Consider the following 20,861-nt stretch of genomic DNA (forward strand, 5'->3'; position numbering starts at 1 on the left):
GTTGGAGTTACTGGTACAGATCCTGAGACAAGGACTTGGGTGCAGATGGTTTATTAGGGAATTGGTCCCAAAAAGCACAAGTGAGGAAATGATGAGCATGAGAGAGTAAAGAGAAAAGCCAGTCAAGAATGTGTTACAAAAATGCCTGTTGGTGGGAATGTAAGTTGGCACAGCCACTATGGAAAACAGTATGGAGGTTCCTCAGAAAAATAAAAATAAAATTAACATATGATCCAGCAATCCCACTCCTGGGAACATACCTTGACAAAACTGTAATTCAAAAAGATACATGCACCCCTATATTCGTAACAGCACTATTCACAATAGCCAAAACATGGAAACACCTAAATGTCCATAGACACATGAATGGATAAAGAAGATGTGGTACATACATACAGTGGAATACTACTCAGCCATAAAAAAGAATGAAATAATGGCATTTTCAGCAACATGGATGAAACTAGAGGTTATCATACTAAATGAAGTGAGTCAGAAAGAGAAAGACAAATACCATATGATATCACTTATATGTGGAATCTAAAATATGCCACAAATGAACCTATCTACAAAACAGAAACAGATTCATAGACATAGAGAACAGACTTGTGGTTGCCAAGGAGGAGGAGAGAGGGAGAGGGATGGAGTGGGAGTTCGGGGTTGGTAGATGCAAACTATTACATTTAGAATAGATAAACAACAAGGTCCTAATGTATAGCATAGGGAACTAAATATATTCAATATCCTGTGATAAACCATAATGGAAAAGAATATAAACAAAGAATGTATATATGTGTATAACTGAGTCACACTGCTGTAGAGCAGAGACTGACACAACATTGTAAATCGTCTATACTTCAGTAAAATAATTGAAAAAAAATGTGTTACAGAAATGGATTACAAATGTGGGCAAACAGGGCTTAATCCTATGGTGAACCTTCTTAGAAACTGTGTGTGGAATATACCTCAGAATCATCCCACTGGAAGGTGGGGAGACTGAAGCCCTTATCTACTTTCTCCCATCCCCATTGGTTGAGAGTTGACCTGCAGTGATGCTAACATACCCCTACATCTAGGTTATATTTGCGTATAGCCAAATAAGCTGGAGAAGGTCCTCAGGTAGAGAAGATAAGAGACATAGACTCTTGAGATGGGACATGACGATATTCTGGAAACTGTTTTCACCTGCAGTTGCAGGCAGTTCACACAGGCTGCGGGGCTATGAGGCAAAGAAACCCTCTAACATGATAATTCTCACCCAGTTCACAATAATCATTTAATGTCTATTATGAGACAGGTTCAGAGTTAGTGGTTGGGAATATAAAAATAGATAAAACACCATTCCTGCCTCAAGAAGATTTTGATGTAGTGGAGAAGTAGACAAATTAAAAAGGTAATTAAAATATTATTAGATATGTTCAGTGACAGTGGTATATGTCTACATTTAGAAGAGGAATTTGTGGGGGAGAGGGGGTAGTGATCATGGATGACTTCTTAGAGGTGATGATGATAATCATGGTGAAGGGGGATCCTGAAGACACTTAGAGGCTGGCCAAATGAAAGAGGCTTTGCGGGTGGTGATGGGGTTTGTGTTTGTGGACAGAAGCCAGAATGATTGAGATGTGGATGGGAGGTGTAAAAAGAGAGAAAACAATCATAGGCAATATTTGAGAAGATTGTCTGTACAAGTCGGTTGAGAGATCATGTGTTAGGTGGAAGGAAGTCTAGCATCTCATAGGTGATAAAAGGAGAGATATGGAAGGCACAAGAGTGTGTAGGTAACTGATGCTGCAGATTCCCTAAGGGGGAAAGAATAAAGGGACCTAAAGTTCTGTTGAAAAGATTAGGCCCTTTTTAGGAGAAAGAGTGCCTGTTTTCACTGTGGAGTGAAGAGAGGGGATGAATGAAGTTAAGATGGTGTGTATTTATTTGTAAAATAGAGAAAATATTAGTGACTACCTTCAAAGGGTTGTTAGGAGACCTAACTGATGAAAGACACTAAAATCTTTACCGTTGCTTCTCACAGGTAGTACAAACCCCAAAATGTTAGCTAGTATTATTCAAATAAGGATTTTGTTTATTTGCTTGCTTTGCTTCAGATTTTAGAGGGACAGAAATTTGAGGGCTTAAAACCATGTCTACCCATTGATCATTACTTTAGCTAGGAAATAGTTACCCGTGAAGTTGTAAGGAAATGGGCTAGGGGAGCTGGTTGAAGGTTGATTGTTACTGTCATGGGAAATGGGAAGGAGCAAAACTGATAATACATACACAGAGAATTGCTAGCTGGAATCAAGTATCCAGTAAAGGTTGGAAGCCATGTTTTTGCAGTGACACTAAACCACATAGTTGTGTGATCCATTTCTAGGAAAGGTGCAGCAGTGTATTCTAAGGCATGTAAACAACATTCAGGGTAACACTAGGCATTTTGTAGAAATTGTGCACTATAAACACTGACAGATAAGCATATATATAAACAGTTTTTTAAAAGTTGAAAAAATTCGTCAAGATGTTTAAGATCAATGAAAATTCTAAAATGTATAAGATGATTTTGAATATTCTTATATCATGCGATCATAGCCCGGGTTCCTTTGTCAAACTCTGAATTCTGTTCTACAAATGACATTTAATTTGAGCATTCAGCAGTTGGTGCCTCAGTTTCAACTGACATTTTGTTACTAAACACAGTTCTAACACCATAAGGTGATTTGTCAGTGGTAAGAAGAAGATGGTTTATATTTCACTATAGTGAAATAGCACAGACGGGAGAGTCAATTGCTTGGAATTCTGGAAAGTGTCCATGCCGTCAAGTCCAACATTATTGAAAACATTTTTTTTACACTAGGCTACAAGGTATACTTTTTATAGAAAAAGCTATGAAAGAAACTTGGAAACATTAGAAAGCTTGACGGCGCTGTTTTAATTCTGTAAAAAGTTCAAGGATCATACCTCCAATGAGCTTAATTAAATATCTTGAGAATGACCAACACAGTCACTTTAGGAATATGGCCATGGAAGTTCACAATTTTCATTTCTTTGTTTTTCTTTTGGGTACTTTGTTTTCTTTTGGATAAGACCTTTTTAAAGACCTTTTTTCCCCCATGAAGTCTTTTGCTTCTAGAATTATCAGCATTTTATACCATTCTTGATATTTTAGAAATCAGAGTCCCTGTGAAATGCTGGAAGAGCCCAGGGATAACAGAAATATCCAACTAGGAATGTCTTTTAATAAGTAATAGTCAGCTTCCATAGTGGCTTCATCAATGATGCGCTATTGAAAACCCAGAATATGGCCAACTTACACAAGAACAGTAGTAAACTGATTAACTAACAGCAAAAGCTAGATGCTAATGCCTTATTGCCACAATACCCAAGACTCATTGTCCATTTTTTCTTCTAGAAGCTCTTGGCCCTTCGGCCTGACAATCAATCAGACTAAGATAGATGATAGATAGATAGATAGATAGATAGATAGATAGATAGATAGATTTGATCAGTTAATCAGTATAGCAAGTTACATTCTGAAAAGAATATGGGAACTAAGACTCACTGAAAGAAAAGCAAATTTTCTTACACCACTTTAAGACAAATGGCCATGGTACAGATTCGTGGATGAAATCATCTGCATTTCTCAAATTCTTCAATGGATCATTTTTTCTCTCAGAGGTGTATAGTAGATGCAATAATAAGTTCAATGGAGTTCAAATCCATAAAACTCCAGTGTATACCACACAATGTTCTGTAACGTTGTTTATAAGTATTTATATATTATATAATATTCAATTGTAAGTATTTTAACTTTAAGAAAGCATAATAGTTTCTGAAACTTGGGGAAGGAGGGCTATGAAAATATTATATAGAAAAGATATTTACTAATTATTGACTCCAGCTTCCACCCCTGGCTTTATGATTTGGGTAATTTACTTCAGCTTTTTCATATGCAAGTTGGACATAAATGTAGTGCTCACATCATAAGGATATTGTGAGCATTAAATAAGTTATAAAAGCACTAAGTGCCTGGCACATAGTAACCACTCAATTAATATTAGCTTTTATTATTATCATTGATATTCTATAAATGATATTCAATAAACGCTTACTAAATTGAATAAATACATTCATAGTCTCCTGTGAGTACTGTCAAAATTACTGCAGCAACCTGAGTAAAGAAGGGAAAGAGGGTTAATGAAAGAAAGAGATCAACATTTTTCAACACATACTGTTACAGGTGCTTTAGATACATTCATCCGTTTAATCCTCACTATACATCTGTGAAAAAACTGTTATTCAGATAATCAGGGAACTGAGACTCAGAGTAAGTAACACATCTGACTGTCAATAAAAAGACCCAGCATTTAAACTCAAGCCCCGTTATTCAAATTTTATGTTCTTTTTCTAATATCACATAGCCTCCAAGTTCTGAGGTATTTGACTTTGGAGATTTGAAATATTGTATTTCTATACTTCATTACCATGAAAATAATCAAGATCACCTCAGTTGATAAAGTGTAAATTGGGTCACTTTCTGATTATTTAATTTTTTGAAGTTAAATTCCAGCTAATGACTTCCTGTCAATACAAGTTTATCGAATGGTTTGGTTTTAGGTGAAGTTGGGATCCACAGATGTATAAACATGAGTTAGGGCTATATAATTACCTTTTCTCCACAGACAATATTTAGTGAAAATCTGCCTCGTGCCTGGCAACAAGTTTTATTGAAACCTTATCTGCTTATGATTATTCTAAGGATATGGACCAGTAATCTAAATGAAATTCTCACTTCTGTGAAGCTTATATTTTGGTGCACAAAAAGAGACAGTAAGTGTGTGTGTGTGTGTGTGTGTGTGTGTGTGTGTGTCTCATGTGGGATAAGTGCATAGGGAGAGCAAGGATGGGTATCATGGAAGGCATGCCTGATGGAGTGATATTTAGACAGAAAGCTAGATGAAGGGAAGGAGGAGCCAAGTGCAAGTCTCGGGTGCTGAGGACCAGCAAGAAAGCAGTCCAGCTGAAGCACAGGGAGTAAGTGGGATATAAAACACAAGACGCCCTCACAGCCAGTTACATAACTACACACTATTTAATTAAGGCTGGAATAAAGGCACAGTGTTAGAGAGTGCAAGAAGGGGAACAATACTGCTCGGGGTTAGGGAGGTAGGGGTGGGAAAGGATTTGACATTTGTTTCAGTCTTTGAATTTTGAGAAGTACTTTGTCAGGGAGAGAGAAAAGAGAACAGATCAAAAGGAACAGAGCAAAAGCATGAAAGTTCACAGTTGTGAAGGGCCTGTATGTTGCCTTTTGATGTGATCAGTAGACTTCTCTATAAGATTTTTTTTCTTTATTTGCTTCAAGATACCAAGAAAGCCTTACTTCCTAAAACCTAGCAATTAAGTGCCAGAGTGTCCCCAAATCATCATTTTAAGCTCTGATCAACATCCAAATAAGAACTTATATTTATTTTTTTGGCCAGTTATACTTAAGAATTAATTTACTCTGCCAAGGGTCACTTAGCTTTCAAAAAATAAAGTAAAATAAATATTTTAATGTAATTCCTGTCTTGTGCTAAAAGTTAACATATTAGAATATGATAAAACAGACACGGCAAAGGATGAGTCGTCCTTCAACAAACACTGCTTTTCTTTATTGTTTTGGGATAATGTACCTTTAATCACTACAGCTGACATCTAAAAGAATCCCAATGCAAGCAGAAACAGAGTTAAAACGGTAACACAATGGTCCCCACACTGGAAATAATTGTCAAGTGTTTATTTATAGCTTCATCAGGCAAAGTACGGAAATCATGACTTCACTTTTAATCACTGTTCAATAATTTAGGACACAGGAATGTGGTCTATGCCATATGATGAACACAGATTCTCTATTTTCTTACGTTAGTGCCCATCCTTCCACATTAAGAAGCATAGCAGGTAGCATACTGTTGGCCAGATCTCAGTGGTGGCGTACTTCCACCTCCCAGGGGTTGTGGGAAGACCCAACTGCACAGCAGTAACTATAATTCTAGCATATCCGTTTATGAAATAACTTTGGCAGTAATGGCAAGAGGATTTGGATGAAAGTGTATTTGTGGTCTTCCAGCTGGAAGATCAGAGCAGAGATTCTAAAGCAAAAGGCACAGAGTGGGATGGCAGATAGTGGCTGCTTGGATAAGAACAGAAGAAAGTTGGGGATCCATGCTGAGCTCCAGGGGAAATGCAAACAAGACAGTCTTTTCAGAATAGCCTCTTGCTGCCCACTGTCAGCGCAAGAGATTACTGATGCCATCTGCTGGATATTCTTGGGATTTAAAAATGGAATCTACACAAATGATACCCTAGTGTCTCTTTATACTGTGGCTTCAGTTCTTCTAGTGAGAAGAAAAACAAAAACCAAATAAGCTAAAAACAAAAACAGAGCAAAGCAAAGTCACGTACACGTTTAGTGTACCTTAAGGTTGGAGCTTCGTGTTGTCACTCTGCATTTCAGAGAATTATAGTATTTAATTGTATTGTGTTTTCTAGCAGAAGTCTGTGGTAGTGCAATATATATATGACACTCAGGCAACCAGATGTTGAGTTTGTACTATAAAATCCATGAATCTATTGCTAAAAATCTGCTATGCAATATTAATTTTATACATGATATACACCCTTTCTGTATTTTATTGGAAAAGAGGATAGTGGTTTGGTTTGGTTTTGTCTTATTTTAATTAGAAATGGAGAAAAAGAATAAAAAGAAAGAAGAATAAGTGGCACTATTTTGTCAGAACTCTTACATATGTGTTTGGGTTTTACATAAAATATGGTAATTCAGATTTTTTTAATATATGTTCTTGTTTTGTGAAAAATAGCCTTTGTTACTTCGACTCTCTGTAGGATTATTGTAAGGCCATGTTTTTAAAATTACAAAATTCCTCATGGTGCTTCAATAAAATTTTATAATTCTTAGAAATGTGTAGTTAAGTAGCATTGATTCTGGTCTACATCAACTCAAAAGTACTAATGCCATGAGATCTGTAGTGGGAAAAATGGTTTCTATGGTCAAAATCATTTGGAATATGCTAAATTCCAAATATCTTACCTTGGAGATCCGTAAAGCACATTCATTAAAATATGATGAGTTGGTATTTATTGAGAGTTTACTATGTGCTATTATTACATTTAATCTTTGTCATGATTCTATCACATGGGCACTATCATTAACCCTAGTGACAAATTAGGAAACTGAGGCTTACAGAATTGGTAATTTGTTCAAAGTCACACTGTAAGAAAATAGAGAAAACTCTCTGACTTTAGAGCTCATAAGTCTGAAATCATATGCTCAAAATAATAATATATGAAACAATATTATGCATTAATATGATTTTTATATTAATTATATTTCAGTGTTGATATTAACCTGTTAAAAGCTTTGAGGATTAATGCAGTAATGGCATCTATTCAACTTAGCTTAACTTGGCATTTCTAAATCTATTTGGCTTCTGAATGCTTACAAAGTTTAGTGGAAATAGTGTTCCACAGAATACAGTTCTAGAAATGCTGATATAAGCTATAGTATTGCAGTAGGTGAGGAGCCAGGAAGGGAGTAGCTTTTTAGTATTTCTCTGACCACTTGCTCCAAATAACTGCGGTGTCTTTCCCCAGGCAGGCCACTGACTCCGAGGATTCCACCTGGTGTTTTGGAATGGGCAGGGATAGGAAGCAAACACCTGGTATCTTTGCTGCTGCAGATGTACAGAGCACAGGAACCCTTTGCATAAATGTGTAATGTGTAGTATATCCTGCAAAGGGAGTGAGCTTAATTTAGTTAAGCTACAAGGTTGAGTGAAAAACAGCATGCTGCTGTTATTGTTGAGTCAATTAAATTGTCCTCTGTGCTCGTAGGAACTGTTCCACATTTATTATCAGTGAGATACACGCTCTGGCAGTTTCTTTGCTTCGGAATGTCTTATATTTAGCACATCTCAAGATTTGAGAACGGATGATGGAAGACATGGTGATAAATTGTCGGGCTTTTCTAAAGATTCAGAAGTTCTAAAGTTCCTGCCAGTGACAGATGGTCTGTCCTTACTCATCACTTGTCTTCCTGACAGGACTTGATTTTGTTTTTCCCCCTTTTTTGTTCAGTTCTCTTAAAGTAAGCTCAGCTTCTTGGGAGGTAGGGTAGTCTCATTTGTTATAACTATGTTACTATATATTGATGTGGTAGCAACCCTATATGAATATGCACCAAGCTCCCTCTACATGTGTAGTGATAAGAGAGAAGCATGGGGCAAGAGGGGAGAGAAACAGATGACCAAGAAAAATCCATACTTCCTTTCTTCCTGTTATTTTGTAACCAAACCTACTAGAGTCCTCATTGGTTAGTTTTTTCTTACTGACCTGCCAGTTTCTTTTGATAGCCCAAGCATAATATGATCTTTTGGGCAGTGCTTATTATTATAATGGTAATAAAATATACATTATTTTTTAGGACCATCATTATTTCATAGCAGTCAAAATTTTTTTTTGAAATTTTGGGTTAAATAGTACAATTAGGATGTACTAACTTGCTAGACATTTATAAGAATCCACAGGCTGAGACCAAACAACTGTAACGGTGATGGACTTAGATATAAAATAGGTTGCCACTGGGCAAAAAAGGAAATATTTCAATCAAATTGCTTAATCTTTTTCAATGACTTCAAATATGTTTACTGTTGAAATAGGAGATGAGCTACTTAGAAGCAAGAAGTAGCAAGGAAGACAAGAAAAAAACAATTTTCCCTGTTTGAGTTCTAGTATAACTGAAGATAAGTATGAAGGCTTAAAATATTCTAGGATGTCTTACAATTGCTTCTTAATCCTTTATCCAAACGTAATTCAGGCCTTCAAGTTGGTAACGCAATTAGTTTGATATAACATTACTTAGGTTAAAGTATATCAAATGGAAGTGATTAATATTAATAAAAAATTTAAAAATTATCAGATGAATTGATTTCAGATTTATAATAGTTGTTTGACATTTGTTATCTACACAAATACTGAGAATTTCTTTTTATGTAAATATGTCTTTCCTAAGAATGTTCACCACATGTTAGCTCCATTTGATTAGATGGGAAAAGCATAAACAATATTATCACTCCTTTTTACCTTTTCTTTTAACTCTACTGTAAATTTTACTTCTCTGGATATATACATACATACATATATGTTATGTACCAGTATAGATATAGTAGTAGATTATATATAGATATCAATATAATATATATAAATATACACCTAATGTAAATAGATATATAGTAAGTTTCCAAGGTCTAGGCTATTGAAGTCCCCATCATCTTTTTATGTCCCTTACTAAATACTCCTTCCATTACAGGTATCAGATACCTTGTTAATTAGTGGCTTTTTACATTGCTCACTTTTAATAACATTCGATTATAAAAAATCAGAGAAGTCATGCCAGATCATTTGTTGTGCATGAAGATATTAACCTAGACCTAAGGAAATTATATTCCTCTTTTAGTGGACGGCTCCTGAGATAGGCAGTGGAAGCATTAACTTTCTGTGTACAACATAGCAATAAAAAAGTTTCAAAGCTTCTTTATAACATGGTGTTGCAGTAATACATAGATTTTAGTTGTGTATACATGAATATTTTGTTATATAATTAAAGGGACGAGACCACTTTTTCATTGTTAAGTACTTTTCTGATTTAACTTGTTTTCCTTCCCCAAAGAAAAATGGGCTCATAAAACAGTCCTGAGCATTCAGTATTTATGAAGAGGCCAACAAACATTGCACAGTTTTGAAATCATGCCTTTATAAAATCACAGAATTTAAAATTACTCTAATAAGTATGCTTATTAAAATTTATTAAGGTTAGAAGAAGGTGCCTAGCTAAGATTAGTAAAAATGTATTGCAATAAAGAGATAGGCTAAGTTACTCTAATCAGTAAACCCAAAATGCAACGACTGAACATAACAGGGGTTTATTGCAGTGTTAGCGCAGTACCACATCAGGGAGTAGGGGGGTGGGGTCTGCTCCATGAACTCGAGCTATTGTGGTAAATGATTTATTTCTGTATCTGTAGTAATGTGCTCATATTTCCCCCTCATCTCAAATGTGTACTGCAAAGTGTCTTATATTTTAGGTTTTAAAAAATTAATTAATTTATTTATTTTTGGCTGTGTTAGGTCTGCGTTGATGCGCGCGGGCTTTCTCTAGTTGTGGTGAGCGGGGGCTACTCTTCGTTGCGGTGTGCGGGCTTCTCATTGCGGTGGCTTCTCTTGTTGCAGAGCACGGGCTCTAGGCACTCGGGTTTCAGTAGTTGTGGCACGTGGGCTCTAGAGCACAGGCTCAGTAGTTGTGGCGCATGGGCTCTAGAGCGCAGGCTCAGTAGCTGTGGCTCGCGGGCTCTAGAGCGCAGGCTCAGTAGTTGTGGCGCACGGGCTTAGTTGCTCCGCGGCATCTGGATCTTCCCGGACCAGGGCTCGAACCCGTGTGCCCTGCCTTGGCAGGCGGATTCTTAACCACTGCGCCACCAGGGAAACCCATATTTTAGTATTCGTGAGTAAAACCAAAGGCAAGAGTAAGAGATTGTTTCCCTGCCAACCCTAAGTAAAGGAGGGTGGTATAGTTAGTAGAATCATGGCCTCAGATGAAATATTTGCCTTTCTCCTTTGCTGAAACACAAGATTGAGCCTACACCTATAGAGTGTTTCATCCTTTTGCCTGAAAGTTTATTTCAAGGCAGAGAATGTGAAAGATGAATAAATTTTATGGTCTAGACAAACTATCAGTGTTACCATTGTAACTCTTAACTTCCACTTATTTCATAAATGCTGTTGCACAAAACAACTTTTCACTTACAAAGTTCCACAGGTTGATGCAGAATTCTCATAGACTAAATTTTACTTAATCTTGTCACATGATACAGATTATCTAAATGGGGACAATTTAAGCTAAATTGAGTCGTCTCTTCACTCTACTGCTAATATTGGCTTCAGAACTACTTTCAACCTATATCTTAGCTTTCACTTCTCTTTTCTCTGAATTCTTCCTATTTCCGTATTTCAGTCATACGTTTTTTCCCCCATATATATATATTTCTTTCTTTTTTATCCATAGAACTGTTTTCCTTATATCTGAGTCTCCAGTTTGTATTCCTTTAAATTCTTATGGAGGTCCCATTTGGTTTTTAATGCTTTTTATTGCTAATAAATTACTGATGGTTTGTCTAAGATTATTTAAGAAAAATAATTATAAAATTAGAAATAAGGGATGCCATTACTGGTTTAACGTGATTTTTTTTAGCTAAAACTGAAAACTGCCATGGGTCATATTTTCTACATTGTTTCATCTAAAAGTTGAACATGCATGTATTTTTTTAAAAAAGATAATAATTGTATAACAAAAATAGATAACGTGTCCTCACTTCTATGATAATATGTTATCTATGCACCTTAGTAAGGTCATAAGAATCTATTTGATGTATATGGAAATAGTTTAAAATTTATACCAAAATTTTAAAAAATATTCTGCAAATAAGTATATACTTTGAGAAAGTATTGAATCGCACAGATGTATTTCCTATTGTGTTTCTCGTGATTCAATGAATCTTTCAGTAGGCATTTCTCAGTAGGACAAAGACTAATGCCCAAAAGTAATTCACACTTTATAACAATTCCTTGCTAGTTTTTAGAAAGCATTTTCACTTAAAACTCAAGCTTTTGGTATTATTGCTGAAAATAACCCAGTAATCTCTTATAAAGCAGTCTAACCTAACATATATCTATATGTTCCATGACATGAATCATAAGAACATGTCTTAGAATATGTACGATAAAATTGGATAGAATGGCAACTTTGATACAAAAGCTACCTCTGTACACACACATACACGCACACACGTGGACATGCACCTGTACAAGGGTTGCTTTTTTTGGCCTAAGCTAAGGATCATTTAGAATCAATTTTTCCAAAGTTATTCAGTCAGGATTGCTACCTATATATAATTTATTTTTCTTTTACATAAGTTTTCTTTCTGTTCATATTATTAGCAAAACTACTGAAATTACCCACCTATAACTTGTGCTAATATAATGTCCATTACTTTTAGTCTTTACATTCAGATAATTTTATGATTGGATCTCCTTAGAATACACATACACAAAACTTTTCAGAACATAGAGCATTTTACTTTGTTAAGACAATGACAAACGTATACACAGGGAAGTAGCAGATAAGAATGTTAAGTTAGAGCCAGATTATGGAGGAATATGTACTTAGATATTTATTAGGTAGATTATAGAAGTTCATCAAAGTTTATTTGGACTAGGAAATGTGTTTGGAACTCTACTCTCGGTTGAATCACTAAACATTATTATTTATATTATTTTTCAGTTGAAACCTTTGTTTTTCTGGGTTTTTAATTAATTATACTTTCAAACTTAATTAGAAAGTCTACAATGCACTTACAAGATGAACACAAATGCTTCTACCATGTTTTACTCTAACGGTTTTCCATCTTCAATTGAGTAACAAAGACCTTTCTAACCTGTGATACATTTTTGCCATTTGCCAAGTATATCTATTTAGTTTGGTTTGTTTTTCACAATTAATACTGACTGATGGCTGGCTTGTTTTCTATTCCAGGTTGTGGAGACGAATTTGGTTGCTTTTGACTGTCACTGGATCATTATAAATGAGGTAAAGCCAACTAAACCTTACTGTCAACTCTGGGTCCTGTTTTCACATGTATAGTCACAGCATCTCCTACGGCCTTGAATTTCTAACAGAAAACAGAACACAAAGTAAACTTTCAGCTTACTGAATGGAGGCTGTTAAGTAAAAATAGAATAAGGAGTTTTTGAAAATTATAAAGGGCTTTGTACGAATAAAATAAATGGAGAACGTCTTCCCCACTGAATATCTTTCAGTCTTTTCCGTTGGCACACACTGCCTACATCAGGAGATCATCTTTATAAAAAGTACAGTTCTTCTTTGTAAGCAAAGTGAATTCCTCCCAGTGGAGGGCTTGTGTTCCATTTGTGCTTACTGTTGTTTCTAGAACTTTTGTACCCCACCCCCTTACAAGTGGATTAAATAGTTCAGCACATGAATATGAATAAACAAGGGCAGATTGTTTTTCTTCTCATAAAGAAATAAAACTGTTTTACAATTCACCAACTTGTCAAATTCCTTGTGAAAGTTTTTTTTTTTTTTTTCCCTGTAAGGACAGTGCATAAGATTAAAAGTACAGTATTGCAACATGAGAGCTTAGTGAAATAAGTTGTTCCATTAACACCTGCCAATCAGAGTTGGAGAGGACAATGAGCACATCAGTCTGGGGCAAATAATGAGATCAACAAGATCTAGTATTCAATGTATCTATTACTTATTAATAAAAAGAATGTGTTATTTATCAACAGATACCAAATGTTGAATTATAGAATAATAAGTTTTGTCTCAGGAACAAAGTAGCATTTTGGGCAAGAATTCTGGTTTTGCAGTCGGCAAGATAGGTTCAATCCTGGCTATGAAATTGGTTAGCTGTGTTACTATGGATATATAATATAATCATCCTGTGCCTCAGGTTTTATTTTGTTTGTACGGTATGTATAATAACATTTACTTTACAAGTTCATAATGAAAAGTAAGTGAAATATTATCTAATGCTCTTAACACGGTGCCTGACAAATGACACTCAATAAATGGTACTGAAGTAATGATCAGAGCACATTAAAGTTCACAGATCACTTTCTCACATATTATTTTGTTGAATACTAAATAGTATTATGAAGTGTTGAGGGAATGGGGTCCACAGAGGGTATATGACTTGCCTCTCCTTACACAGAAAAATAAAAATGATTCTTAGTTTCAAGTTGTCTCTCCTACACCACACTTCATTGATGGAATTTTAGCTCCCTTGATGGTTCTTTTTAGTTCAGTTTAAAGTCACTGGAAACATCTTACAAGCCTGTTTTCAGTCTGACAAACTTTAGGTCTACATGATTTGTCAGTGTATTTCTTATGTCAAATTAAGCTGTGTTTTTCTGAGATCCTGACAGATAATGTGTATATGTGAGATCTGCTTTCCAATGAAGTTTTTAAGTCAATCTAAAATGACTAAACATCAGGACAGAGTAAAGGGAAAAGGGAAACTTAACAAACCTTCATAATAACTTTTCAAATTCGGTAATTTCATCTCTATTTTTCTGCAAAGAATCTGAGGTTCAAATAAATTAAGCAGTTTGTAAAATATTACACAACTATGAAGAGGTGATAATGGGATTTAAAACAAGTCTTTTCTAGTCTAAAGCTTTGGTTGTTGTTGCTTTGTTTTCTTTTTTGATAATTTTCCTTATAGGTTATATTTTTGAAATTTCTGCTACCTGAATTTCAATCTTATAAGAGCCATTATTCTATTACTTTTTGTCTTTAGCTTATTATTTTCTAGATTACTATTTTTTGAAATAGAGAATCTTCCTAATTCCTTGTTTTTATCTCACACCCACCTTCTGATGGGGAAGAAACCACACAGATTTTCTGATATAAAACAAACTGGAGCCATTTTACTTGTTTATGTCAATATTGATGACTAGGGGGAAAAAGTGATCTCTTGCCTCCTTAGAGACATGGATTAATCAAACCAATTAATACTTATAATTGATAAATGGAAATGCCCATTCCTTTCTATTCTTTGGTAAGATTGCAGAAGGGACCCCTGAATTAATTTTCTTTTTCCATATTCAACTTAACTTCTAAAGTTATACTTGAATCTTAAAAGTGTGAACCGAGGTAGAGAGAGCTTTCCAGAACACCTTCCCAGAGCTTCCCAGAACACCTTCCCAGAGCTTCCCAGATAAATGGTATTTATCTTTTCCCTGCAATCAGTGTCCATCTGTCTACTGCTTATTGGTCAATTTGTGCTGTGCAAGAAATCGCTCCTTCATATCATAAAGAGGAAGTTTGACTGAGTAGCATGTATTTCATTGATGATGTATATCATGGAAAGAATAATAGCTTCTATTTTACTATATCTTTCATAAACATTACAACTCATTTTGCTGAACTTCTCATTAAATTTTATTTCATAAAATATTAGGAGGGCAAATGGTGTCTTTAAATGGGTGTTCCATAATATGGGCCACTATATTGCAAAAAAATAAAAACATCCACACAAACAAAGCAATCTAACTGGCAAATAACTCAAAAATGTTAGAATTATAAGACAGTATAGAAAACCTCAGTTCTTTTCTCCTCCTTCACATTTTAATTTCCTACTGTAAACTCTCATAACTATAACTTCACCTTTACCATTACTGAACCCCTTATCTCTTTTTTACCCACAGCCCTCCTTATTAGTCCTTGAGCAAAGATGTAATCTTAGGTGGGGCAGGTCAATACCACTTAGCCTTTGAAAAATCTTACGTTCACAGCCCACACTGTTTATATTGGTTATTATTTTTTTTTTCTAAACTGGGTTAAAACTCAGAGATCAAGCATATTTTCTGTATTTTCATCCCTAAGAAAAACCATCTGTCCATGTATCTGTGGTTAGCACTCTTACTTCCACATGATTCTATTCAGCCACCTCATTTTCTCTGAAATATGCCTCAGGAAACTTGAGTCTCGCTACCTTTATTTCATTTACAGGCCTGTTTATAATGGATGAATCACAATTTACCCAAGTTTCCGTAAAATAAGAAACATGGCTTTCTCGAATTTGCTAGGAAGATAATAAACTCTAAAAGGAGCAATGACAACAACAAAACCCAACAACATGCAAATGCCCATTTTGATTGAACATGGAAATCGTGAATCTCACTAGTTTGGTTTGTGTAGCTACTATTTTGTTGCTAATTTTAAAATGGGTTGCACACATTTATTTAATCTTATTGCACCAGTAGTTTCTCAGAGAGAAACTATAAATCAAAGTTGGCATTGTGCATCATCATACAAATTGATGTCAAAACTTGAAAACAATATATTTTTTTCGCTTGCATTAAGTGTGCTATAATAATGAGAGGCTATGCTAGTTCATATGGTGTAATCAATCATATGTTAGTAGTTGATAATGGTATTTATCTTTTCCCTGCAATCAGTCGATCCAGTACAGAACAGCCTTTCCATATAAGTACTGTCATCCCTTCAGGGTCCTGAAGTAGATGGCACTTTAAGTTTTACAAAAGTTAGAAATTCAGGTAGGAAGATATATACACTGTTTAGAGCAGCAAGAAGCATAATGCTGTAGTCACCCTTCTACTCCCTGATGATACCGAACCTGACCTTTGGCATCCTGAATTCTTATTTAAATAGTTTAAGCCACTATTCTCTGCTAATGACTACTTAGTTCTGCAGTTAAGGAGAAGGGGGTTGTTGTTGAGATTTGAAAAGCCTATATATATAATGAATATTTTTAAATTTTTTTTTAGTTTGGTGATTAATTGAACTTCTCACTACTAATCTGTCAAGCAGAAAGCTGCCATTCTGCTCCCCTTCCTGCTGCTCTAGTCTACAGTTGGTTTTGTTCCATATTTCATAATATTTGTATAATTATTTCACATTAATATTAAACTTTATGGAAGCATTAAAGGATCATCTTTGCTAAAGCATGAAGAGTGTAAACATATCAGCAATGCAACAACAGCAGTAAGCATAATCTTTTCAAATTATACCACATAGTACTCTGCTTAATATCATTACTAAAATCTGCTTTATTTAGAATGGGTAAAGTTATTAAAGCACCCCAAAGTCTATAAAGTTTCAGGTATCTATATTTAGAAGATGTTTTGGTGAAATCTTGCCATTCATTCGATTTTTCATTTATCAACCTTTAATGAATACCTACTATGAGCCAAGAACTTCGTTCAATGTTAAGAGATAAAAGAATGGGAAAAGGAGGAAGGGGTCCCTTCTCTGAAATAGTTTATATTATATAGATTGGCATCCAACCTAATAGATTTTGGGTCTTTCCTTCCCTAGAATTCTATTAACTTAAGCCTAAAGCTGATATCCTACAAGGATTCAGGAGCAATCCAATTCTCCTAAAAGATTTGTTCTGGGAAGTGGCTGTTTCTGGCGGAGTTGTATCCTTATCAGATACTTTCGCTTTCCTCTTCCTTGGCTCTTACACAGTTCAGAGTTTGCCCTACATTAAACTATCACAGTAAAGTGATAAGAATCTTTCCTCGGATATATTGATTTGATTCTTAATAATTTTTGATTATCCGTGTAAATTATTTTGGGGGTAAAAGACTGTATGCCTTGCTCTTAAGGAAGAAAAATTGAGAAAAATTAGGTATACTAAAACATATTTGTTCATTTTTAATTGCAGTATTCTTATTTCATAAATATACTCATTCAAATCAAGAATACAAAAAGGACAAATAATTTTATAATTTACCTTCTTTAAATTCTTTCAAACTCAGGAAATGTCTGTATCTTTCTAAAGAGTAGCATATTTGGGTAGTACAGGGGGCTTGGTAGAGTATGTACTGAACTGGTTCTTCATATGATTATTTTAAAAAATCAGATATTTTAACATTTTAAAAATTCAGCACATTAGAATAATGTAGATTCCAAAAGATTATACAATAGTTTCATATTTTAATAAAAGCAGTTTACTTACAGATTTATTTTTCATTTAAAAGTATCTCTTAATAGATTAAATATTCACTTGGCTTCCAGTGTTTATATAACATTGCATCTGTCACTCTTGAAATGCACCTTTTGGAATGCAGAAGTAAAGTTCTGTAAATATAAAATAGCTGTCTGATCAAGTTTTCATATCACTATCAAACTATTTTTGAGATCAGGTGTCAAAACTAAAACTGCAAGTGAATTTTTTGAGACAGACTGTCTGTTAGCTTCATTCAGAATGGCAGATTCTTTCCTCCCAGAATATTACTTTCTTTTCCCTTCCCCAAATAATAATAGGCAAAATATATTCAATTCAAATTGACATTTTCTCAAATATAGCTTAGTCGCTAAGACACCTGTGAACTTCAACTTTTAGAACCTGTAAAAGGTAACCATCCTCTTTTGTGGGTTTAAAAATAGTCCTCTTAAAGACTTTGGCTCATGACAGATGACTTTATCATTTCTTATAGAATCATCAGACTATTAAATGCTAGAATAATATATCTTTATAGTTTTAATTCCTATCACTTATGCATATTAATCTAAATAATTCCTGTAAGGAAAAATGGATTTCTTGTGTAATTACTTCAGAGAGTGTCTCTTTTGATGACATTTATAAATTCATACTATGAATAAAGGGTATTTTGAATGAAGAGCTTGGAATCTTCTTGGTTCCTTATTTATAAATGAGAATGACAGTATCTGAATCAGAATGTAGTTTTTAGCAGAAAATGAGATAATAGGTTAAGTACTTAGTATTTTGCCCAAAATATAGTAGGGTCTTAATAAATGTAAATTTTTATTCTAATGTGCTGATTTGTAGTTCACCATGGGTGGAGCATGTAGAAATGGTGCTGTTTGACAAAATGTTGATAAATCTTAGTATCGCTAAAGAAAAAAAGACTATGTATATAACACAACTTAGTCAATATTATGCAAAGAGTGGTAGAATTTTTCACTGTCTTTTTGAATGAAAATTCCCATCTGCACAATATGAAATTTTAAAAAATGTAAAGACATTGAATAGCAATAATAATTAATTTTGAAAGTTTTCTAGTTAAATTTCAGGCTTAAAATGAAGTTGACAGACATCGTTTAATTTTATTTTGTGAGTAGATGACAGAGACTTAAAAAGTGACCTGCTTTTTGCCAGACAGAAATTTCGGGGGCCAGTGAAATGACACACACTAAAGAAAAAGATGGCATTTTAAACTGAGAAAAATAATTTTTTATGGTACATTAAGGATTAATCGACTGGAAATCCAGGATATTACACTGGATATAGCTGATGGCAGGTGTTATTTTATTTTTAGAGAAATCTATATTTTATAAAGATCATAAATAAAAGATGAATTTTAAAGCTAATATATGCTATAAGAAAGAATAATATGTGATTAGCCTAGTAAGGAAGAAAATTTACACTTGTAAGTCATCTTTTTCTCTTTCATTATTCTGTAATAACTCTTTGACACAAAACTGAGAAATGCTCACTGTATTCTAAAATGTATCATGTGTCAAATTTTTTATTTCCGATGCCATAAGAATCTGTTGAAACCAATAATATGTTAATTACAAAGGCTTCATTGGTTTAAAAGGTTCCAAATGGACACCATGGAGCACAAACTACCTAAGTAAAGACTGCATTAAAACTAAATTTTATTCTGATCACTCCTATTCTAATTCCAATTAGAATAATGTTCAATTAGAACAGATGTATGTTATGAAAATATTATGTTATTTTTATTACTTTTACATCCATGATTGAGTCAAATCTTAAAATTTAAGTCTGGAATTGGGAGGTGGCAGGGAGAAAGAAGTAGAAAATGCTCTTCTTTGAGTTCGGTAGATGCTTATATACAAACTAGCATTAATTTGGATAAACATCACTGGAGTTCACACTGCATTAATCAACAGAATTTTTCATCTTTATGTTAAGAACACAATTACATACTAACTTATCCATTCAGCAGTTAGTGAGCACTTTGTTTTATCTATTCTTTACCAAGAGAAATGTATGAGTTAACACCAGTAGTTCTAAGAAATAATTGGGAAAAGTCTTAAAAAATAATATCTCCTCATTCTCTCTCTACTTGTCTTATTTAAGAACCTCATTTTTCATTGCTAAGAACAATATATATTATTCCTACATTATAACTATCTTCCTAGGTAGTCAAAGTACCTTGAAATCCATTAATGAATAATTAAGTGTAATAGCAAGTTATTTGCGATGTTTTCCAATGTTTAGACAACACATTTTTCTGAAGTGTTCAACATGTTATAAACTTATTATTAATAAAATGTGTTTAAGTCAGTTGCTCCATTTGAAATTATTTAGGTATTAATTAATTATATACATAAATGCATATAGTTTAAAGCACAGACAGCGACTACAAATGAGTTGATTATTTTAATGAACATGTGTTGTTGCTTTCATTTGGATGTGGGCTAAGCATTATGCAAATGTATTACAGTAACAGAATCTCTTAGCATTTCCAGATAACAACTCATTAATAGTTTTATGTTTCTGTTACTGTATTAAAGCATTTCTAATTCTTCCATTTCTTATCTTATAGGAAATAAGTGATGTGGATGTACAGGAACTTGTAAGAAGGTCAATTGGAAGGTTAACCATCATTCGTCAGACATTTCCAGTCCCCCAGAATATAAGTCAGCGATGTTTCCGTGGCAACCATCGAATATCTTCAACGTTGTGTGATCCAAAGGATCCATTTGCTCAGAATATGGAGGTATAGTCTAAGTCCCTGGATATTTCTTCAAGGATGTTTTGTTGGGCAGTTGTAGAGAGAGCTTTTCCAGTGGCATTGCACTCAGAATTGTACACATTTCCATTTTCTGAACTATTCTCCTCTTCCAGCAATTTCATAAGTCTGATGGGGAGAGTGCTATGAATCTGTCTTTGATCATTTTGACCTCATTACAGCAAAATATCTACTTGTTTAATAAAAATATAATAAGTAAAGTTTTTTTTCTTTTCAGCAAGTAAATCTATAGCATTTCTCATGGTGAATTTGTGATTGATACTCCTTAATGCCAAACTCCAAATTATTAAGCTAATAAATTTGCTTGCCTTTTGTGGCATAACAAGGATATAGAAGTTTATTCTTTTTTAAAGATTAATTTCCAATTGGAAGAACTTCACCAAAAAAATTTTAGAAATCCAAAAAATGCTGTAGTGTTATAAAGTTATATACAACTCAGAGGGGATATAGCTGAAACCTTT

General features: G+C 34.1%; 1 protein-coding gene across 1 annotated transcript in view; it reads left to right on the forward strand.

Annotated features, from left to right (window-relative positions):
* The window catches only part of GRID2 (glutamate ionotropic receptor delta type subunit 2), a 1,393,316-nt gene that overhangs the window by 835,000 nt on the left and 537,455 nt on the right, over positions 1-20,861 (forward strand). Inside the window, exons 5-6 of the mRNA XM_059923901.1 lie at positions 12,632-12,685; positions 20,194-20,367. Of these exons, the coding sequence (XP_059779884.1) occupies positions 12,632-12,685; positions 20,194-20,367 (228 nt within the window). The remainder of the gene's footprint in view (positions 1-12,631; positions 12,686-20,193; positions 20,368-20,861) is intronic.

Source organism: Balaenoptera ricei, chromosome 5, assembly GCF_028023285.1.
Source record: "Balaenoptera ricei isolate mBalRic1 chromosome 5, mBalRic1.hap2, whole genome shotgun sequence".
Classification (NCBI taxonomy): Eukaryota; Metazoa; Chordata; class Mammalia; order Artiodactyla; family Balaenopteridae; genus Balaenoptera; species Balaenoptera ricei.